This window comes from Lepidochelys kempii, chromosome 1 (assembly GCF_965140285.1).
Source record: "Lepidochelys kempii isolate rLepKem1 chromosome 1, rLepKem1.hap1, whole genome shotgun sequence".
Classification (NCBI taxonomy): domain Eukaryota; kingdom Metazoa; phylum Chordata; order Testudines; family Cheloniidae; genus Lepidochelys; species Lepidochelys kempii.
In genome coordinates, this window is record NC_136380.1 from 298,730,145 (window position 1) to 298,754,424 (window position 24,280).

At 42.0% G+C, this 24,280-nt stretch overlaps 1 protein-coding gene across 3 annotated transcripts in view; it reads right to left on the reverse strand.

The window, feature by feature from the left end:
- The window catches only part of PDZRN4 (PDZ domain containing ring finger 4), a 386,181-nt gene that overhangs the window by 16,634 nt on the left and 345,267 nt on the right, over window positions 1-24,280 (reverse strand). For all 3 annotated transcript variants that reach the window (XM_073328040.2, XM_073328042.2, XM_073328041.2), the window contains 2 exons: window positions 11,186-11,284; window positions 8,921-8,983 (listed from right to left, as the gene is read on the reverse strand). In XM_073328040.2, the coding sequence (XP_073184141.1) occupies window positions 8,921-8,983; window positions 11,186-11,284 (162 nt within the window). The remainder of the gene's footprint in view (window positions 1-8,920; window positions 8,984-11,185; window positions 11,285-24,280) is intronic.

The following is a 24,280-nucleotide window of genomic DNA, read 5'->3' on the forward strand; positions in this document are numbered from 1 at the left end:
TTTGAGGTAGAATTTAGCAGCATTAAATCGATTTAACCCTGCACCCGTCCACACGACGAAGCCCTTTTTTTTCAACTTAAAGGGCTTTTAAAATAGATTTCCTTACTGCACCCCTGACAAGGGGATTAGCACTGAAATCGGCCTTGCTGGGTTGAATTTGGGGTACTGTGGATGCAATTAGATGGTATTGGCCTCTGGGAGCTATCCCAGAGTGCTCCATTGTGACCGCTCTGGACAGCACTCTCAACTCAGATGCACTGGCCAGGTAGACAGGAAAAGGCCCGCGAACTTTTGAATTTTAATGTCCTGTTTGGCCAGAGTGGCAAGCTGCAGGTGACCATGCAGAGCTCATCAGCAGAGGAGACCATGATGGAGTCCCAGAATCGCAAAAGAGCTCCAGCATGGACTGAATGGGAGGTACGAGATCTGATCGCTGTATGGGGAGAGGAATCCGTGCTATCAGAACTACGTTCCAGTTTTCGAAATGCCAAAACATTTGTCAAAATCTCCCAGGGCATGAAGGACAGAGGCCATAACAGGGACGTGAAGCAGTGCAGCATGAAACTTAAGGAGCTGAGGCAAGCCTACCAGAAAACCAGAGAGGCAAACGGCTGCTCCAGGTCAGAGCCCAAAACATGCTGCTTCTATGATGAGCTGCATGCATTTTAGGTGGTTCAGCCACCACTACCCCAGCTGTGTTGTTTGACTCCTTCAATGGAGATGGAGGCAACACAGAAGAAGGTTTTGGGGACGAGGAAGATGATGATGATGAGGTTGTAGATAGCTCACAGCAAGCAAGTGGAGAAACTGGTTTTCCCGACAGCCAGGAATGGTTTCTCACCCTGGACCTGGAGCCAGTACCTCCCAAACCCACCCAAGGCTGCTTCCCAGACCCGCCAGGCGGAGAAGGGACCTCTGGTGAGTGTACCTGTTAAAATACTATACATGGTTTAAAAGCAAGCATGTTTAATGATTAATTTGCCCTGGCATTCGTGGCTCTCCTGGATATACTCCCAAAGCCTTTGCAAAAGGTTTCTGGGGAGGGCAGCCTTATTCCATCCACCATGGTAGGACACTTTACCACTCCAGGCCAGTGGCACGTATCATTGTAAGAACAAAGCATTGCAGTGTATGTTTGCTGGCATTCAAACAACATCCGTTCTTTATCTCTCTGTGTTATCCTCAGGAGAGTGATATCATTCATGGTCACCTGGTTGAAATAGGGTGCTTTTCTTAAGGGGACATTCAGAGGTGCCCGTTCCCGCTGGGCTGTTTGCCTGTGGCTGAACAGAAATGTTCCCCGCTGTTAGCCACGGGGAGGTGGGAGGGTGGAGGGCCTAGCCATGCGCTGCGGGGAGGCAAAATGCGACCTTGGAATGAAAGCGTATGTGCTATGTATGTAATGTTAACAGCAAGGTTTACCATGAAAGAGCGTACCCATTGTTCTATAAAATGTGTCTTTTTAAATACCACTATCCCTTTTTTTTTCCACCAGTTGCATGTATTTCAAGGATCACAGGATCTTCTCCTTCCCAGAGGCTAACAAAGATTAGAAGACGGAAAAAACGCACTCACGATGAAATGTTCTCTGAGCTCATGCTGTCCTCCCACACTGACAGAGCATAGACGAATGCGTGGAGGCAGACAATGTCAGAGTGCAGGAAAGCACAAAATGACCGGGAGAAGAGGTGGCGGGCTGAAGAGAGTAAGTGGCGGGCTGAAGAGAGGTCTGAAGCTGAAAGGTGGCGGTAGCGTGATGAGAGGAGGCAGAATTCAAAGCTGAGGCTGCTGGAGGACCAAACTAATATGCTTCAGCATATGGCTGAGCTGCAGGAAAGGCAGCAGGAGCACAGACCGCCGCTACAGCCCCTGTGTAACCAACCGCCCTCCTCCCCAAGTTCCATAGCCTCCTCACCTAGACACCCAAGAACGCGGTGGGGGGACCTCCGGCCACCCAGCCACTCCACTCCAGAGGATTGCCCAAGCAACAGAAGGCCAGCATTCAATAAGTTTTAAACTTTTAAAGTGCTGTGTGGCCTTGTCTTTCCCTTATCCACCACCCCTCCTGGTGCTTCTCTCCTCCACCACCCCTCCTGGGCTACCTTGGTAGTTATCCCCCTATTTGTGTGATGAATTAATAAAGAATACATGAATGTGAAGCAACAATGACTTTATCGCCTCTGCAAGCAGTGATCAAAGGGAGGAGGGGAGGGTGGTTAGCTTACAGGGAAGTAGAGTGAACCAAGGGGCGGGGGGTTTCATCAAGGAGAAACAAACAGAACTTTCACACCGTAGCCTGGCCAGTCATGAAACTGGTTTTCAAAGCTTCTTTGATGTGCACCGCACCCTCCTGTGCTCTTCTAACCACCCTGGTGTCTGGCTGCGCGTAACCAGTAGCCAGGCGATTTGCCTCAACCTCCCACCCCGCCATAAACGTCTCCCCCTTACTCTCACAGATATTGTGGAGCGCACAGCAAGCAGTAATAACAGTGGGAATATTGGTTTTGCTGAGGTCTAACCAAGTCAGTAAACTGCGCCAGCGTGCTTTTAAACGTCCAAATGCACATTCTACCACCATTCTGCACTTGCTCAGCCTGTAGTTGAACAGCTCCTGACTACTGTCCAGGCTGCCTGTGTATGGCTTCATGAGCCATGGCATTAAGGGATAGGCTGGGTCCCCAAGGATAACTATAGGCATTTCAACATCCCCAATGGTTATTTTCTGGTCTGGGAATAAAGTCCTTTCCTGCAGCTTTTGAAACAGACCAGAGTTCCTAAAGATGCGAGCACCATGTACCTTTCCCAGCCATCCCACGTTGTTGTGATGTTGGTGAAATGTCCCTTGTGATCCACCAGTGCTTGCAGCACTATTGAAAAGTACCCCTTGAGGTTTATGTACTCGCCGGCTTGGTGCTCCGGTGCCAAGACAGGGATATGGGTTCCGTCTATGGCCCCACCACAGTTAGGGAATCCCATTGCAGTAAAGCCATCCACTATGACCTGCACATTTCCCAGGGTCACTACCCTTGGTATCAGCAGATCTTTGATTGTGTTGGCTACTTGTATCACAGCAGCCCCCACAGTAGATTTGCCCACTCCAAATTGATTCCCGACTGACCGGTAGCTGTCTGGCGTTGCAAGCTTCCACAGGGCTATTTCCACTCGCTTCTCAACTGTGAGGGCTGCTCTCATCTTGGTATTCTTGCACCTCAGGGCAGGGGAAAGCAAGTTGCAAAGTTCCATGAAAGTGCCCTTACGCATGAGAAAGTTTCGCAGCCACTGGGAATCGTCCCAGACTCGCAACACTATGCAGTCCCACCAGTCTGTGCTTGTTTCCTGGCCCCAGAATCGCCGTTCCATCGCATGAGCCTGCCCCATTAGCACCATGATGCCCACATTGCCAGGGCCGCTGCTTTGAGAGAAGTCTGTGTCCATGTCCTCATCACTCTCATCACCGTGCTGACGTCGCCTACTTGCCCGGTATTGCTTTGCCAGGTTCTGGTGCTGCATATACTGCTGGATAATGCGTGTGGTGTTTAATGTGCTCCTAATTGTCAAAGTGATCTGAGCAGGGTACATGCTTGCCGTGGTATGGCATCTGCACAGAAAAAAGGCGCGGAACAATTGTCTGCCGTTGCCCTGATGGCGGGAGGGGGCGACTGACGACATGGTTTACAGGGTTGGCTTACAGGGAATTAAAATCAACAAAGGGGGTGGCTTTGTGAGAAACTGAATGACCCCCTCAAGGATAGAACTCAAAACCTCAAGGATAGAACTCAAAACTGGGTTTAGCAGGCCGTTGATTTCACAGAGGAAGGGAGGGAGGAGAAAATGAATACAAAACAGATCTGGTCTATTTCTTGTTTTGAGCCACTTCATCTATCTTTATACATCCTGCTGGCAGCAAACTGTGCAGTACAACTGCTAGCCATCGTCATCTCCTGGGTGCTCGGCAGAAGGCGGTGCAGTATGACTACTGGCTATCGTCTTCTGCTAGCTGCAGATTAAAAGACAGTGCACTGCCGGTAGGACTCAATCATCATGAGACGAAACAAGGGAAATGACCTGGCTGAGTCACTCCCATGTTTGCCCAGGCACCCAGTTGAAAGAGCACCCAGGACTATGTCGACGACAGCTACCAGTCATACTGCACTGTCTGCTGCCAAAAGGCAATAAACTTCTGCTGTGTAGCAATGCATTACCACGTCTGCCAGCACCCAGGAGACATACGGTGATGATTAGCTGAGTGGGCTCCATGCTTGCCGTGGTATGGCATCTGCACAGGTAACTCAAGAAAAGAGGCGCAAAACGATTGTCTGCCCTTGCTTTCACGGAGGGAGGGAGGGAACGGGGGCCTGACGATATGTACCCAGAACCACCTGTGACAATGTTTTAGCCCCATCAGGCACTAGGATTTCTACCCAGAATTCAAATGGGCGGCGGAGACTGCGGGAACTGTGGGATAGCCACCCACAGTGCAACGCTCCGGAAGTCGACAGTTGCCTCGGTACTGTGGACACACTCCGCCGACTACATGCACTTAGAGCATTTGTGTGGGGACACACACAATCGACTGTATAAAAACGCTTTCTACAAAACCGACTTCTATAAATTCGACCTAATTTCGTAGTGTAGACATACCCTTAGTTACTAATCTATTTTACTTTCAGGTTTTCATGTATTAGCAATACTGAGTTGCAAACCCTCCAGAGGGAATATTTGTTTCCACTGGATCATAAAAATAATAATAATAATAATAATGAGAACATGTTGGTCTGAGTAATTCTAAAAAAGCATATTTTTACAAAGGCTAAATCTGGGGCCAAATTTAACCTGAGAGTATCCCTTTAATGCCCCTCTCTTGTTCAGACAGAGATTTTCTACAGCAGCATGACTGCCTTTTTCCTGTATTATTTGCAGAAGAACCCCCAGTTTAGTTCCTTAACATGGAGAACATAAGAATGGCCATATTGGGTCAGACCAATGGTCCATCCAGCTCACTATCTTGTCTCTGACAGTTACCAATGCCAGGTGCTTCAGAGGGAATGAACAGAACAGGCAATCATTGAGTGAGCTATCCCCTGTCATCCACTCCCAGCTTCTGGCAGTCAGAGGCTAGGGAAACCCAGAGTATGGGGTTTAATCCCTGATAATCTTGGCTGGTAGCCACTGATGGATTTATCTGCCTTGAATTTACCTAATTCTTTTTTGAACCCAGTTATATATTTGGCCTTCACAACATCCCCTGGCAATGAGTTCCATGAGTTGACTGTGCATTGTGTGAAGAAGTACTTCCTTTTGTTGTTTTAAACTTGCTGTCCATTAATTTAATTGGATAAACCCTTGGTCTTGTATTATGTGAAGGAATAAATAACGTTTCCCTTTTCACTTTCTCCACACCTTAATGATTTTATAGACCTCTGTAATAGCTCCCCCTTAGTCATCTCTTTTCCAAGATGAAAAGTCCCAGTCTTTTAAATCTCTACTCATACAGAAGCTCTTCCATACCAATAATAATTTTTGTTGCCCTTCTCTGTACTTTTTCCAATTCTAATATATCTTTTTTGAGATGGGGCAACTAGAGCTGCATGCCGTATTCAAAATGTGGGCATACCATGGATTTATATAGTGGCATTATGATATTATCTGTCTTCTTATCTATTCCTTTCCTAATGGTTCCTAATATTCTGCTAGCTTTTTTGACTGCTGCTACACATTGAGCAGATGTTTTCAGAGAACTATCCATGATGACTCCAAGATCACTTTCTTGAGCGATAACGGCTAATTTAGATCTTGTTGTTTTTTATATATAGTTGGGATTATGTTTTCCAATATTCATTACTTTGCATTTATCAACATCTGCCATTTTGTTGCCCAGTCATCCAGTTCTGTGAGATCCCTTTGTATTTCTTCACGGTCTGCTTTGGACTTAATTTTGGAGTAATTCTGTATCATCTGCAAATTTTGCAACCTCACTGTTCACCCCTTTTTCCAAATCATTTATGAATATGTTGAACAGCACTAGGCCCAGTACAGATCCCTCGGGGACACCACTATTTACCTTTCTCCATTCTAAAAACTGACCATTAATTCCTATGATTTGTTTCCTGTCTTTTAATAGTTATTGATCTATGTGAGAAACTTCCCTCTTATCCCATGATAGCTTACTTTGCTTAAGAGCCTTTGGTGAGGGACTTCGTCAAAGACTTTCTGAGGGTATGTCTCTACAACAACTAGACACTCCCAACTGGCCCATGCCAGCCGACTCAGGCTCATGGGGCTAGGGCTGTAGGGCTGTTTCATTGCTGTGCTTGGGGTGGGGCTCTAGGTGCCTGCAAGGTGTGAGGATCCCAGAGCCTGGTTGTCTGCACAGCAATGAAACAGTCTTGCAGCCTGAGACCTGCAAGCCTGAATTGGCTGGTACGGGCCAGCCGCAGGTTTTTCTTTGCTGTGTAGATGTACCCTGAAAGTCAAAGTACTATTTACTCACTGGATCACCCTTGTCCATGTTTGCTGACCTCCCTCCAAGAATTCTGCTAGATTGATGAGGCATGGTTTCCCTTTACAAAAGCCATGTTGATCTTCCCTAACAAATTGTGTTCACCTGTGTGTCTGATAATTCTGTTCTTTACTATAATTTCAACCAATCTGCCTGGTACTGAAGACGTACTTGCACAGAATAACGATTGTGCTTCTTGTGAATATCATTATTTTCTGAGAAGGCCTTGCCGGATAAGTATGTAGAGAGAACTGACACTAACCACTCCTTAGGCTTCAGAGCAATTTTTTTTATTCCTGCTGTTGTTGTTGAAGGTATCTGATAGCAGGGTGACCAGATAGCAAGTGTAAAAAATCAGGACGGGGGGTGGAGGATAATAAGTGCCTATATAACAAAAAGTCCCCAAAATCGGGACTGTCCCTATAAAATCAGGACATCTGGCCACCCTAACTGATAATGAGCCCTGCTGACAGGCACTGTGCTTTATTTGAGAAACGCAGCTCAAACCTGGAGGGGCAGACCAATCTGAGAGCTGCAGAGGTTGGAATTGCAAAGAGCTCTAATATGTTGTGCTCTAATGCCCCTTCTAGACTCTCTTGGTGAGAACTACAAGGTACCTAGTTCATAAACTCTGTTAATATGACCCTACCTTTTAGTTTGCACCAGTGGGGTTTATTGGGGGAGCAAAAGCATGACACATTAGAAGGCTCTATAATTTACATCCCTGTAGTCTGGACTGTGGTGCCATGTAGAAACCCCGGCACCATCAGAAACGAAGAATAAAAAGAGCAGTTCGCTGAATGGTGGATCATCAGCGAAATCAGAAAAGTTCAGTTATAAGTGGTGGAGAGAGAAAAGAATAGACAACATCAGGTAAGTCCCCCTCCAGAACATTAAGAAATGGCCTTTAGAATCACAATCTCAAAAGCTTCTTACCCATGCTCAATAGTACTCTAAATCAGAGGTCCCCAAACTGTGGGGTACACCCCCTAAGGCAGTGGTTTTCAAACTTTTTTCCTCATGACCCAGTTGAAGAAAATTGTTGATTCATGTGACCCAACATAATTATATCTTTTGATTAGAGTTTTCATAAAATCATAATATTGAAATACATTCCAGCTTAACCCACTTTACATAACTAACATGAGACACTAGCCTTAGTAAGCCTATGGTAAGGAGTGTGGGAGGTAGCCCAGGGTAGGGCAGAGGGTGGGGTGAGGGCTCTGCTTGGGAGTGAGGGCTCCGGGGAGGAGCTGGGGATGAGGGGTTCAGGGTACAGGAGGGGGCTCAGGGCTGGGGCAGAGGGTTGGGATGTGGGGGGGGTGAGGGCTCTTGCTGGGGGTGCGGGCTCTGGGGTGGGTCGGGGATGAGGAGTTTGGAGTGCAGCAGCTAGCTCTGGGGGAGGGGCCTCTGTTTCTCCCTGCCGGCAGGCAGCATGGAGCTCCGAGGGAAGGGGCCCTCTCTCCCACTGGCGGCAGGCAGTACGGAGAAGGGGCCCCTCTCTCCCCATTCCGGCAGGCAGCACGGAGCTCCAGGGGAAGGGCCTCTCTCTCCCTCTGCACAGAGCTCTGGATGAAGGGTCCCCCTCTCCCTGCTGGCAGCAGCGAGGTCTGGGGCTGGGAGAGAGAGCCACAGCAGCCCTGCGAGCCCCAACTTGCTCCCCTCCCCAGTTACCGCCCACCCCCTACCTCTCTCCTCTCCAGGTGCCTGCTGCGCAGCCCTTTAGAGCTGCTACACAGCAACGATCGTTATAATTTGAATCAGCAATGCAACCCAGGACCTGACATTCCGCAACCCATACTTCGAAAAACACTGCCTTAGAGGGTGCAGAGGAATGTTCGGGGCTGGGGGGGGTGGGGGTGGGAAGAGAGGGAGAGAGGGTGCAGCTGGGGCCTGGGCAACCCAACTGTGCTCCTGGTCCCGGCTGCCAGCATTCTGGCTGCCTACCGAGGCTCCACTCCCGACCCCATCCCTTTATATCCCAACTGTGGTCCCAGCCTCGGCCCCTTACCCCTGTCTACCTCCTTAGTAAAAAGTTTGGGGACCACCGCTCTAAGTTTTACACAAATGTATACTATCAAAGAATAATCAGCAAGACTCTCACCCATATTTATGATTGCAGCAGCCCTATTTAGAAAATGACATTGCGATGAACAAGAGAAAAATGAGATTTCTCATAAATATGGCAAAAAAGACATAGGATATGGAGCCATCAGGCAGAGCAAGTTTGTCATTCTCCTTTTTTTCCATACCCGCACTCTAAATCCCAGCTATTGTCTTAAGAAAGAGACAGACATATTTTTTTCCATGCATCAGAACAACCAACAGAATTATCATCTCTCATCAACAATCCACAGAGAGGATGGCACTGTACCGTTATTCAGGAAGGAGCTCAGGAAAAAAAAGTTTATAGACACATACTTGCAAAATGCGGTCTCCTTCTCGGATCCGGCCATCTCGGGCGGCGATGCTGTTTGGATCAACCTGCATAGGAAGGTATCCAAAAACTGAGCATGAAAAGATCTCAGCTTCAAACAACTCAATTTGTAGAATTTGTAAAAATGACATTGTTCACATTGTGGAAAGACAGTCTAAAACTCTATTCAGTCAGATGAACATACCAATTCTGCGAATAATCACAGAATCTTGTTCTAAAACAAATCTAAAGACAGAGAGGGTTGAGGGGGTGTACGATTTTCAGAACAATATTTTTCCACATGACTGTCGAGCACTAACTTTCAGCTGTAATAGAGCAGAGTATTACTGACAGAATTCTTAGGCTCTGGAAATTCACTTTGGACTGAGGTGATTTTGAAGCCTTGCTAATGAGTGGTTGATATCTCCACACAGCAGGTCTATGTCTGCTTAAGGAGATAGTATGATCTCCTTTTCTGAAAACGTATTTTTAAATGATTGTACCAGCTATCAACCTAGCATTTCCTCTGGATTTTTCAGTTCCCAAAGAATTACAAGAAAAACAAAGAAAGATTTACAGTACAGAGATCATTCATGGATCCTATACACTGGGTCTGGTTTGAGTTGCTTAATTTAAAGTTGGCTTAGCATAAATAGATATTTAGGGTTCCATTAACAGTTTATCAGAGTCACAATAGCTCATCCCTGAACACTGACCTGCTCTTCAAAGGGGCAATATTATTATCACCTTTCACTTGATGGTTATCTTAAACCATTTATTTTACCTTGTCATGGCAAGAGCAATTTTTCAACCTAAACATTTTGAGCATAGCATTTGGTTTGCAGGTTACAGCAGATGTTAGATATTATTTTCTTATTGTGCACTGCCAGACAAAAAAGTGAGTTTGAAGAGTTTAATCAAGTATGAAAAACAATACAATTAATTGTACACAGTGTTGTTGTAGCCGTGTCAGTCCTGGGATATTAGAGACACAAGGTAGGTGAGGTAAGATCTTTTATTGGTTTAACTTCTATTGGTGAGAAACAAGCTTTTGAGCTTACACAGAGCTCTTCTGACCTGAAGAAGAGCTCAGTGTAAGCTTGAAAGCTTGTCTCTCTCTCACCAATAGAAGTTGGTCCAATAAAAGATATTACTTCACCCACCTTGTGTCTCTAATAGAATTAAACTTACTTTAAAAGAAAGGGCTGAGAGATTCCAAGCAGAGCAATACCCTCCATTTGGGAAAGGAAACATATTTTAGATATAAAGGTATGAGATCCCTTTACCTTTTTTCCCCTCACAAGGCCAAACAGATATTCATAGTAGTGCTTACATACCTATGGGAAGAGTTATTCTTAGCAAGTTTTATACTAATCCCTAATTTTTGAGCTAAGGCTGTGGTTTTCACATACTTTCACAGTGTTGTTGGCAGTTCCAGAACAATCTTTTTCCATTCCCATTTTTATGTGATTCACTTTACGGCAATGCAGGACAATTCTTTCTGCTAAACTCACTCCACTTCCGGCGTTCAGATTCTTGTGCTATGTCACCTGAAGGTGACAAATTGTGTATCAGATTCACTCAGGAGAATCAACACCCATCTTGGACTCATAAAATCTTTGTCTTCTCATCTAGAAAAACTTCTCTCTTTAAAATTATCGGAGACTCACGTGAAATTAATGCACCTGAAAGTCTTTCTAAGCCTGATACTGCAAGGTGCTAAATACCTCTTAGAGGGTGCTGAATACTCTCACTTCCCATTGAAGCAGATGGGAGTTGAGATTGTTCAATACCTCAAGGTGTCAGGATCAGGCCTTCTGTTTGTTAGCTGGTAAAACAAAGAAGAGTGCTAGGACAGACTAGATTTTCTGACAGATTCATCTCACAGATTGTTTTATGCTGTTCCTCTCTTCCTCGAACATATGTGATTATTGTAAAAATAAATTAGCCATTGTTACTGTTAACATGACTGCAGTAATGGGAGAACACAGACGTGTGGGAATCAGAACTTTTGCTGACTTTCCACATATTTGTGGGATTATATTCAAATTTCAGAGAATGCTCCGACTTTGCACTTTTCCTAACTATGATGTTGTATTAATAGCATCACGTTAAACAAACAAGCTGGTAATAATTATATTACTTGGGCAACATAATTTACTCTCCTAATTGAAAGTGACAAGTGCTGGCTGACAGCCAGTATTACTGCATTCAGATCTCAGAACACTTGTTTCCATTTTTCCATTGAGTCCCACCCACCACAACTTTACCTCACTGACATAGATTCCTGTGTCTTCCTCATCATCTGTTCTGTAGCAGACAGTCAACCCCAGCTTCTCTTGACTGCTAACACGACACAGCTCGACCTCCTATGAGAAAACAAACAAACACAGTGTGGCATTTGTCTTGGGAAGAAATTCTGCAGTAGAACGGAGAACTAAATTACTGAGATTCTCTTGGGCAACCATAGAAACGTTTTAATAATTTCACTCAATACCATATAATATGTCTCCCCTTCCACATTATACCTTTTATTTTGTATTAACAATCAAAATATGCAAATCATGGGACGAGTAAATTGTGGCTGCCTTTGGACAGTCTCAGTCTGCAGCCTCGTGTCCATTCTTATGAGGAAAACATCCCTAATAAATAAAGGAAGGAAGTCTAAATATATTAAAGTTGTAAGCTAGATAAGCACAGTTAGGTAAGTCATGCCTAACTCTGAGAAATATGAATGTGCATTGATTTTGCCGGATTTTTTTTTTTTTTTTTTTGCTTTTGGATCATAGGAGCTGCTTACAGTATATTACATAGTCATTTTACTCCTATCACATCAACAACTGATTTACAGGACAGAGGACAGGCTAGCTACTCATCAGTCGATCCATTACAAATGAGTGTCACTCTCTTCCACTAGCAAGCTAAGTCATAAAGCAAAATCACAGCCTCCCGTTAATAACATAATTCATCCCACAGCCAGTTCAGTGCCATAGTTTAATAGTAGGTGTTGTTAGATAATTGATGGATGTATCAAGGGTTATCCTGAGGGGTTGCTGTGGTATCCTCTCTGTGACCTTTGTCACTCTTGTATTCACACACTACTGCAAGGATTTTTGTACAAAATATGCCTTGTGGGGTATCATGTGAAAAACAGTAACATTGTGGTTAATAATATAGTTGTGAAATATATGTAACAATGCTGTATGTGAAATTATGGACACTTGCTAATATTATGCTTTAGAGTCTGTGAATAAAGGTCTACAGACTAGGCATGTCAGGAGGACATAACAGGTTTTCTCCAGACAAAGGAAAGGGGCTGACATCTCAAACCAGGTGTGGCCCAAAGTCTATGGCCTTTCGTGGAGGTTGCAGCCGGAGAGAGAATTAGCATAGTAGCAAATACTAGTGTGGGAGGAACCAGCATGGAGTCTCATCTTCCAGACCTCATGTCTCCTTTACTGAGCTTGAACGAATGAACCTTATCTGGGTGCCCTTCAGAAGAATAAATTTCAAAGGATCACTGAACTATAAAGGGAGGGGGAGCAAACCCCTAAGTTATTTCACTTTAAGAAATAAGAAACCAAGCAATTTAATCTCTGTGAAGAGTCTTGGCCAGTCAAAAGCTGGAAAGAAGATTATGGATGAGAGAAACCATCCTGAACAAAAACTAGGCTAAGTTTTAGACTTTTAGATAAAAAGGAGTACTTGTGGCACCCTTAGAGACTAACCAATTTATTTGAGCATAAGCTTTCGTGAGCTACAGCTCACTTAGAGAATACAGACTAACACGGCTGTTACTCTGAAACCAGACTTTTAGATGCGTGTTTTCACTTTCATTTGCCAGTAGCCATCTCTACCTTTGTCTCTTTTACTTGGGATAACTTAGTCCATGCTCTTTTGTTAATAAATTTGTACTATTTTTGTTATAAATCATCAGCACTGGGTAAGTTCAGTTGTATGCTTCCAGTAAACTGTCAGGTTGGAGTGTTATATTGTCTCTGTAGAGGGATGTGAACCTAATTCTTTCTCCGTGAGGGTCCAGGGAGAGGGACTGCAGGATGACAATTTTGGGCAAATTTGGGACTGAAAGGGTTGTAAGGTCAGAATACAAGGAGTATCCAAATTGGGCAAAGCCAGAGTGAGGCTTGTGGGCTGCTGGCAGGCTGCTGGAGTCAGAGCTCTGAATCAAAGCTGCGAAATCAAAAGACGCCGTGGGTTACTAGACAGACATTGGTTGAATTACTTTCTGCCCTGGTGAACCCCAAATGTCACACTCCCCAATTATGAGATGATGCTGAAAACATATTCTTAGTGCTGGATGTCCCAGCTGTGGTGTCTCAGGAAAAGTACAAGTGTCAGGGGCAGACAGCAGAGTCATTACTACTACACACACCAGTACAAATATCTAGGATTTCAGATGGGAAACTTATACCAAATATAAGTGTTGAATATTGTGAAATTAATAACCTTAGTAAAGAATAATCTATTATATAATAGAGTGGTTTAAGTTTGTTTGAGAAATACTGAATTTCAGCCACTGGATTTCTTTACAGCCACTCTGAAAATTACATATGGAGCTAGATTGCGTCTGGCTCTCCTGAGTGCACAAATGGGAAGAAGAGAAGAGGACAGAAGGAGACTTCTCCTCCCAGTAGTTCCTGGGCATGACACCAGCCCTTGCATCCAGGGAGCACAAGGATGATCCCAGTTTAGTATTTACAGCAGCACTAGCCTTCCCAAAGGGAGCAGGAAGGGTGATGGTGGGTCTGCATTCTCTATTCCTCCCAAGCAGCAAACAGAGGTAATGCCATACCAGGGTAATGAATGCTGCACCCTTCAATTTGTGAGGCACAGCTATATTCCCAACAAGCCAGAGACTTTGCACTGACCTAGGGCACAATGCCTTTAAAGGATAGGAAGGACGGTCTAGGGATAGGGCACTGAACTGGGACTCAAGAGACCTAACTTGTCTGCCAAGCAAGTCACTTAATCTTACCTGTGCCTCAGTTCCCCATCTGTAACATAGGGATAGTAGCTATCTCCTTAGCAATATTATAAGGATAAAGTCCATTAATGATTGTCAAGTGCTCATATACTATGGTGATGAGGGCCACATAAATGGATAGATGTACTGCCTCAGAATGAGCAATTCCATCACTATACTTCCTTCTCTGGAAGATAATGGCTTAAAATGACAATGTTGCCAATGATTTTCATGACATTTTGACTTTTATTAGAGAAATTTTGTAAAAGGACACTACTGCTTATCGTATTCCTGTTCCTTCCCCAGTATATAAGCACATGCTCAGTATGTGTAGTGTAAACTGTATAAACTTCTGTCTTGATTTAAGACATTTCACATTTTAATAAGCTAATAAGAAAATAAGGGAAAAACTGACAGATTGGTTTTTCTTAGAAAGGATAGTTGCTTTAAATACCTATAATATGCTGAGGAGTGGAAAGGGCATGTTCTATACTGTAGATTTTAAAGAAGGAAGCTGAAATCTTATTTCACGAAGAAAGAGAATTACTAACAGTGACCTGATTTTGGCATTGGGAGTGAATGTATGTATACTGACTAGAGGCCCATTCAAAACCCGTAATAACTGATGCCTCCGGAGGGAAAAAGAACACTTGACTAGAATGGTACCATTAGGAAGGAATTAGAGTAACAAAACAGCTTCAATTACACCAACAAGGTATACTTTTAAAAGAATAAAGAAGCTTGTGGTCCCTTGGAGGCCTATAAGGAAGCCTAAATACACCATAAAGGACTGAGACTGGGACCTTTAAATCAAGGCAAATGAGGAGTTGTGCACAAGCTGAAATCCATTGACTTTCATTGTCCTGCCAACACAACCTTCGAAACTCCCTGAACCAAGGATGGACAGGGACCCCAAGGACTGCTTTGAACATAATTTCTTCAGTTTATAGTGACCTTGAAGTTCTTTTGGATGATTCATCTCAAAATGCTTTTCCAATAAAGCTGTATGAATGTTTCACATTGGAAATGAACTGAACTCTTATGGAGGATGTTGGTTTAACGAGCAGAATTTAACTATTCAGGGCATGAAACAAATGAACAGGGACACATGTTCTGGTCTTGGAGCCTGAAAAGTATGTTAGGACTGTCACTGTATTTGTTTGTTTGTATTTGATCACCACCCTTTACGGGATGGAATGCATCAGGCCGGCTTGTGTATTCTGCCTGAGTTGCTGGGGCTGTCCCTTAGCTCAACAGTATTGACCTGAGATTGTGTAGGCAAAAATCTTAAATTAATTTCCCATTGCAATGTGTATAAAGGTGGCTAATGACTGTGGTACCCATGTGTATGTGGCCTTGGATAATTATAATCTCTCAAAAAGACTGGAGACTCCTCTGAATATTCCACTTTGAAATGCTGATATCTACAGCTGGAGCAGAACTGCCTGATAAAAGCTTCATGTTCTTTACTTTGCAGTCAATCAGTCTCTTACCCAGTTTAGGACAGAAGCTGAAAAAGGTCTGATGTTTGGTATGGAAACAAGTCTTCCAGAGCCAGAAGATTGCACATACATGCTGCTAAACTAAACCTAATTTCCTTTTCATGATGTACAAGACACATTAAGTATCCTACAGCATTACTCAAACCCAAGCCTAATGTGAGAATTCTTTGAGAATTCACAAAGATTTTGAATAATACATTAAATCACCGACCAACCCAAGAGTCAAGAAGCCTTGCACCTGGGGTAAACTGGCATGGCTCCAATAACTTCAATTGAGCAACACTGAATTGCACCAGCTGAGGAGCTGGTCCATAAAGCTCATTTCTCCTCCAGAGAAACATCTGACAGTGGGCTTTGTGACAGCTGTCTGTTGGTGATTTTCCCCCGCTGATCTTTAACAGAAGAAAGAATGAGTCTGGCGGCAGCAGTGCATATGTGAAAATCATGATTTTTCTCTTTAAATCCCTCTTGGGTATACATACATCTGTTTCCTCTTATTTTGTGTTTTTTGTTTTTTTGACATTTGACGACTCAACGGCCTTTCTTCAGAATTCAGTCTGAATCCTGTGAAAATTAAGACAATGTACAATGGCCCACATCTGGGGAAGGATGGGAACAGAGGGCAGAGGCTGGGGTGAGGATCTCACCCTAGCCTCCAAGAGGCAGCTGTCTCCCAACATGAGAAGTACTCCATTGCTAATGACAGAAATCAAAACAATGCCAGAAAACAGTACTCTCAGTTTTCTGAGACTTCTTTAAAAGATTTAAGTAAATCACTCTAAGGATTGTCACCCCATGAAATTTAGGGAAGTAGGTTCCCAGGGGAGCGGTTCCTTAAAAGATGGGAAAGATGACTCAGAGGAAGAGGTCATTCTCTTGAAGGCCTGAAGAATAGGTTAAATTAGTCATCCTCCAAAGTGATGGAGTAGTGGGTTAAGGGCTATAGCCTTCTGCCTCCAGGTTAAAGGTTGTCATTCCCTTCAGTGATGGAAAACCAGTTTGAAGGCTGCTGGCCTCAGGAGACAGAGAACTGGGTTAGGAGCTGTCACCTCTTTGGAGGAAGCAAAGCTAGGTTAATACTGTCAATTCTTTAGGTGATAGGAAAGTAGGTTATAAATGTCATCCACTGGGTTGCTGTCTTTGTAGAACTGATGAAAAGAGGTTAAGGGCTATAACAGAAGACCCTGTAAACATTTGCTTTTAAGCTGGGAAATGGAAAACTAGTTGAGAGGGCTTTTATAATGAGAGCTGAAATACAAGGGCAAGAGCCACTTTTCCTTTAGAAAATATACCACCAGTTGCACATCAGCTGTCTCTGGTGAGACTCTTTTCAGAAAGGCAAAAACATTGGGCCTCATTGCAGTATGTCTGCAAGATATTAACTTGAGAACAGACCTTAATTTAGAGTAAATTCAGAGAAGCTCTTTTTCTCCCCCTCACCCAGGATCAGACCCATGAGAGTTATTAACCTGAGGAAGACTGCAATGGAATAATTATAAACTTGGAGAAATTGTTTTCTCTAGCATTTCCTTTCTGTGCACACTGTCAAAATTCTTGTCTGAGCCCTGGTCATCTTGATTTTGAATACTTCAACCTCCTTCTGTGAGCATCAGCTATGCCCAACTACCCACCCATATCTCTTAAGTTCATTAAAATTGTGGCTACCAAGATCCTCTTTCCAGCTCATTGCTGATAAAGTCACCTCCTTTTCAAGTTCCTTCATTGGCTTTCCTTCTCCACCACCACAAACTTCTTGTCCTCATCTTCAAAGCCCTTCCCTAACTATCCATACAATCATCTAATAGTGACATTGATCCCCACTTTTGTTCTAGCGACGATGCCAGTCTCAGTCACCCACTCCTCCAATTTCCCCCCAAGCATTTTCAAACTTCAAGACATACTGCCCCAATGAGTGAGAATAACTCCCTATCCATTCTGCAAAGCCACCACATTATCTCAAGTTGCAGTGGGGGAGGTTTAGATTGGATATTAGGAAAAACTTTTTCACTAAGAGGGTGGTGAAACACTGGAATGCGTTACCTAGGGAGGTGGTAGAATCTCCTTCCTTAGAGGTTTTTAAGGTCAGGCTTGACAAAGCCCTGGCTGGGATGATTTAACTGGGAATTGGTCCTGCTTTGAGCAGGGGGTTGGACTAGATGACCTTCTGGGGTCCCTTCCAACCCTGATATTCTATGATTCTATGATTCTATGATTCTATCCTCTTGAAGTTCCTCCTTGTAATTCACTTCTGTCACAAAGACTACAGAAATCTGCTCTCTGATAACAGCTAGATAGGCAAACAGCCAACTGCTATTACTCTCATTGCTGCTACCACTACAATCTGTGTATACACCTAGTCTATACAAAAACATCCTATTATTATTGTTGTTACCCTGTTCTCCTTCCCCCTCACTCAACTGTTTGTCTTGTCTTTAAGACTGTAAGCTCTTCAGGGCATGGACTGTTATCCCTTCTATGTTTCTACAGCACCTAGCACAATGGGGCTGAGGCTTCCACAATACAAATAAATAATATTTTTATACTATAAATGTAATTTTATACACTTGAGAAATAATGGGAATGGAAATGTGGAGACAAATACAGACCAGTTCTAATATACAGTAAGCTCAGTTCACTGCTTCTTGCAAAGGAGAGGAAATCTGCAGCCCTCTACACCAATGAAGGCCTCTGTGTCACAGGGGAGGGTAGATGGCATTTGTACTGCTGCTGAGCGACTCTGCTGTTTTAAACATGATCGAGACTCCATTTGAACCACACTCACTGAAACTGCAAGGGGAATATGCTGAATCAGACCCTCCCCTGACTTCTCTGTCATGATCATCCTGCAGAGTTGGAGTTACAGGTGCTTTATACCACCCAGTACCCATAAGATGCTCTTTCCACTGCTGGGAGTCCTGTACCATGAGTCAAGTCAGCTTCTGCCGGTGTAACCTAAACTGAATCAATCCCTGAATCAAGGGCAACTTCATTACACAGAACAAGTTAAAGTTTATTCAATAGCCACAACAACTGGAAGTTCAAAAATACTATAAAAGTTCATTATTGTGAACTTGACATTCTATTCACATTCATAGGAGAGACCATGATGCATTTATACTGGATTCTTGTCAGTGGAATTTGTACTTCTTGGGTTGCTCTAGTGCTATTCACAGTTAATAAAAGACACATACAATGACACTGCCCCCAATCTTTTTATATTTCAGTGTCCAGTCTTACACTGCAGACACTGAATTCTGTCTCCTTTTATGTCCACTTTCATTTCTTTCCACTAACTACTTATGCTTCCCTCTCGAAATGTGAAATGCATTAAGTCCAGTCTACTGTATTTGCAATAAAACTAAAACATTTCAATCAATTAGCAGACACGCAATGTCTCCTGTTCTGATAATGTACGACAAATGGAAGGTCTGCATTTGTCTAGTTCGTATATTATACGTGAGAGAGACAAGGTGAGTGAGGCAATATCTTTTGGTGAAAGAGGCAAGCTTTCGAGCTCCACAGAGATCTTCAGTTCCATGGATCTTGAAAGCCTGTCTCTTTCACCAACAGAAGTTGGTCCAATAAAAGATATTATCTCACCCTCCTTGTCCCTCTCATATCCTGGGACCAATATGGCTACCTCACACTGCAAACATATATAATACATAAGACTTGAAGGTGCCTGAGACTGCATTGACAAAACAAATTTGTTGATCCCCACTTAGAATGAAAGCACTGGGCCCACTTCCAGGATGTATTATTTAGGAAACTTAAAAAGAACAGATTACCACAGCAGAAGAAGGAAACACTTATTGATAGAAACAAAATTCTTCATAACAACTGCTTGCTGGAGCAGGAACTGTCAGATTTTCTGGTAAGGCACTGGCTGCTGTGGGTTTGGGCATATGTTTGAGTATGCTGTTCTGGTGGTATTCCACTGTGAGCAGAACTTTTCCTACCCTTCTCAATGAAGAAATGGTCATTTTTAGAAAACACTTAAGTGCCCTGTCTCTTAGATCTTCTGGATGGCTTTTAAACAGATTCCCAGAACATATATTTTGTTTCTATAGTCTTAACTAAAGCATTGACCAATCAAAAGTATTAATTCACATGAACAAACTAACTACCAGCTGATGTCAGTTAAGAAATTAAATATGAATAGAGGAAGGCTAGTTTACAGTTAAAGCACAAATCGGGGAGAGAGAAGATCTGGATTCTATTACCGTCTCCACCATAAACTCTGTGTGTGTGACCATGGGCATGTCACTTTATCTTTTCTATGACTCAGTTTCCCCATTTGTAATATAGGCGTAGTAATATCTACATCACAGGGATGCCATGGAACTACATCCATAAATGTTTGTAAAATGCTTCAAGATCCTTGGTTGGAAGTAGCACGGAAGACACTAAAGAAGTTTAAAAAAATTATGATAAATACTGCATGCCCCAGAATATATTTTTGCCGTTTATAACAAACAACTGTTGCACAATGACAAAAGAATCATGATATGATGACAAAACGTAATAACTTTCATGATCACTAAACCTTTATAGTAGGGCTGTCAAACGATTAAAAAGATTGCGATTAATCGTGAGATAAAAATTTACAATTAATTGCTGTTTTAATCACTTTGTTAAACAGTAATAGAATACCATTTATTTAAATATTTTTAGATCTTATTTAGAATACAAATATTTGCACTGTAAAAAGATAAACAAAAGTATGAGGTGAACTGAAAAATACTTTCTTTTGTTTATCTTTTTTACAGTGCAAATATTTGTAATAAAAATAATATAAAGTGAGCACTGTACACTTTGTATTCTGTGTTGTAATGGAAATCAATATATTTGAAAATGTAGAAAACATCTAAATATATTTAAATAAATGGTATTCTATTATTGTTTAACAGAGCAATTAAAACTGCGATTAATCACTATTAATTTTTTAATCAAGTTAATTTGTTTTGAGTTAATTTCATGAGTTAACTGTGATTAATTGACAGCCCTTGTAGTAATGGTCCCAAACAGACACTGTGATTTGAATGCATGTGTTGTATTTCTGTAAAATGGATGAGAGTGAGAATACTTTAAGTCATTTCATCTATGTATAAACCATATTAGACCCCTCCACCTGGCCCCATTTAGCTCAACCTTCTTCAGTGCAAAGGAACTCTGAGTTTTCATGTAATTCACACACCAGTATAGTGTGCCTGTAAATCCAGGCCCTGCACTAGCTCTCCAGCCTCCTTTGAGCAACTCTCACGGGCAGGAAATGAGGGGAAAGGATGCTTGTGATCTCTTGGATTAACAAGTATGTAGCAGTCTACTGTGTAAATTGTGAGGAAACCCCCTGGCGCATTTACAGTTTTAAAAGATGAGGTCACCAGAGCCTAGTGGAGGGGTTATTAGGTCCTGTTATACAAAAGGATGAGGAGAGATAAGCTGGAGTGGAGGAATCCCTCAAACGCCACTGCTGGTGGGAAGTCAGACAAACCGAGCTTTCCCTCCAAGCCCTGCACTCTAGAGGGCATGAAAAGGCTGTCAATTCTACTCTAAAGCTCTAATATCCAGGGCACCAACAATCCTCCTATTGAGAACCTCACAAAAAGATAGGATGATCTGGGACATAGGGGTATACTTTGAAGGACACTGGAGGGAGGTAGAATATGGAAGCCTCCCTAGATTCTGGTCAGTTTCTATACCTTTGAGTGATTATCCAAACTGCCTGGCTACAAATTGATCCAAAGTTACCCACCACTAGTTACAATCATTTGTAATGTCAGAAAAAGAAAGAAAAATTAGTCTCTCCCCGCCGGATTCTTTCATCTGAGTGTTTGCAGAGCAGCAGTTTTAATACAGGCTAACCATGTTGTGCTGTAATCTAGGACTGTAAGAATTACAATTATAAAATAAATCAAGGTTCATTGACTCCTGTATATATTTTGCTTCAAGGACTCACCCAATACCTGATGCTTCAGAGGATGAACTGTAGTTTTCACTATAAAGTTTGGAAAGAAAATATAAACAATACAATAAAGCAAAACAGAAATGACTATTTGTATCTCAGCTCTTCTTTGCGATCTGAATAAAGCCTAAGAAACTACTTTTAATTTTCATCCTGCTAATGGCACTTGTGACAAAATGATTAATTGAAACAGCAATGGCCAAGAGCAGAGTAATTTAAAGAATAGGTGGATAAAGAATGAGCTGAGAAAAGTATCAATTTGGGTTTTTTTAAGTATAAAACAAAATAGAAACAAACCTAACTTCACAGTGGAAACTACATTTATTCCATTGAAGCATCAGGTATTAGGCCATTTCTGGAAGTCAGTGGGACTATTCACATAATTGAAGTTAGGAATGTGCTTAAGTACCTTTCTGTATCAGGGCCTCTATGAGGTGAAATGATCTTCTAGGGTGTTATATGTAGTTATGACTTGTCTGCTCTGTATACTTTCAATCAGGATTATCATACTCTCTTAACAGAGACAGCTTAATGTTACCTGCTTCTTGCTAGTGGTTCTCTATAACCCGTGGAAACCAAGTAAGGGAATCTCTTCCAGTGTCATAAATTTGTCCAATAATCTTATGCTATTGTCACCTCTCTTATTCTGATTCCAGACTTGGAAATGCTTTGGGCCTCCTGATCATGATAGACTAGCATTCCATATGGCAGACTGCACTGACCGTACCACTCTAATGATGCTCTCTCTTTTACCTATATAACTGGTAGACTATCCCCTTTCAGAATGGAGAATCACTGAACATTTAGGCTGCTGCTTCTTGTAAAGCTTAAACCTCATACTCCCGTGTCTTAAGTACACACGTTTTTTGCAATCATTAGCTAATAAATCTGCTGGTAAAATCAAAGTAGATACTACAAACAATGTCTGAGATAATACACATTATCTCTGTGGAGGGAACTAAAATAAAAGTACAGCAGAGAAAGACTGTGGAACTGTATTAACCCCCTGTCCTCCGCCCATAATCAAGCCCTATGATATTAAAAATCTAACAGCATCATCATGCTTCCAAAAGCATAGGGTCAAATTCAGAGGGGCTATCAATGCTGATTGAAGTTACACACCAATAAATTGGTGTGGGTGTAAAATGGTGTGATGAACACACTGAGGAAACAAAAGTGGGTTTGTAGCAGAAGGAGCAATCAGCAGGAGATTGAAAAATGTTTCCTAGGCTTTATTTTATACCACCATTTCTATCACCTCTTAATTTGTCTGATCAGGCAGGAAAGGTGAATGTCATGTTCTGATGACAACAGTATGTACTTCACAACATGTAAAAGTGCATCCTGAAAACAGAAGTTTGTTGTTTTAAACAAAACCTCACAGTTTAGGTCCCTAATCCAAATTATGTTTTCATTCCTGTTTCACAGATTCATTAGGCAGAATCTCTGTTTACCACTTCTATCTTTGACAATGGAGGGGAGTAATGGGATGAAACTGGAAAAAAAGGAAATGAAATCTGAATTCCAGGAAAAATAACGTCAACAATGAACTTTAGACATCACTGATCATTCTTCACCAGAGCACTTATCTCCATGCAGATGCAGGAAGTTGGTGGATCATTCACTGAACTTTTAACAAAGGAATTTCAGTAATTCTATTTCTGGGGCCAATATTTTAGATTCTGGTCTTTTAGGAGGCCCTTTAAAAATATGTTGATTAAGTAATCCTGTATGGTTGGTTGTTTTTTTAAAACATGCCAGTCAGGTAAATTACTCTCCCAAATAATCTCCATAGGTAATCACTGGAGCTGTTTAAAAACAGGATTGAACAAAACACTTAAGAATATAGTGTGTGTAAGGAACATTCCTAAATTGGCAGAGGGGTGTACTATATTAGTGGCTCTCAACCTTTCCAGACTACTTTCAGGAGTCCGATTTGTCTTGCATACCCACAAGTTTCATCTCACTTAAAAACTACTTGCTTACAAAATCAGACATAAAAATACAAAAGTGACAGAGCACACTATTACTGAAAAATTGCTTATTTTCTCATTTTTTACCATATAGTTATAAAATAAATCAACTGTAATATAAATATTGTACTTACATTTCAGTGCATAGAATATAGCGCAGTATAAACAAGTCATTGTTTGTATGAAATTTGAGTTTGTACTGACTTTGCTAGTGCACTTTATGTAGCCTGTTGTAAAACTAAACAAATATCTAGATGAGTACGCCTACCCCTGGTTGAGAACCACTGGCTTACATGACCTAATAGGCTTAAATGACCAGAGTAGATGATTTTACATTTCCATCTCTAATTTCTTTTATTCTATGATAAATCCAGCTCAGAACAATAAATCTTTATTAATATCTGCAATATCAGAAATGGAAAGAGAACAGAAATTTTCCATTCACTGGAAAAGTTCATTATTTGTCGTGCCTAATAACAATTAAACATAAAAAACTCTAACACTTCGTCTTTATGATAACTGCCTGATCAGGGTAGACCACTGTAAAGGATCAGTTTACAAGAGAGATTATATAAGGAAAATGCCTATGTCTTGGGCCCTTTCTTAAATGTATCAATGAAAACATTAGAAAAGCTTAAGATTCCATAGGGAAGGCAAGTCAGACTGAATGAAAACTAAGTTTCCATAGATCTAAGAATTATCAGAAGGCCACATAGACTTACATTCTCCTGTTAGAGTATTTTCCAGGAAACATGTTAATGTCTATATAACACAGGCTAACTATAGGATATTCATGAGAAGTGTTTAGTATACAGAATTGTGTAATGCATCTACAATAAATGTTGGAGGCCAACATATAGGGTTGCACTCCATTCATACACAAAAGAATAAATTGAAGTTTCAATGTTTTCTGTAGATTTAATTTACCAAACACTGGCCAC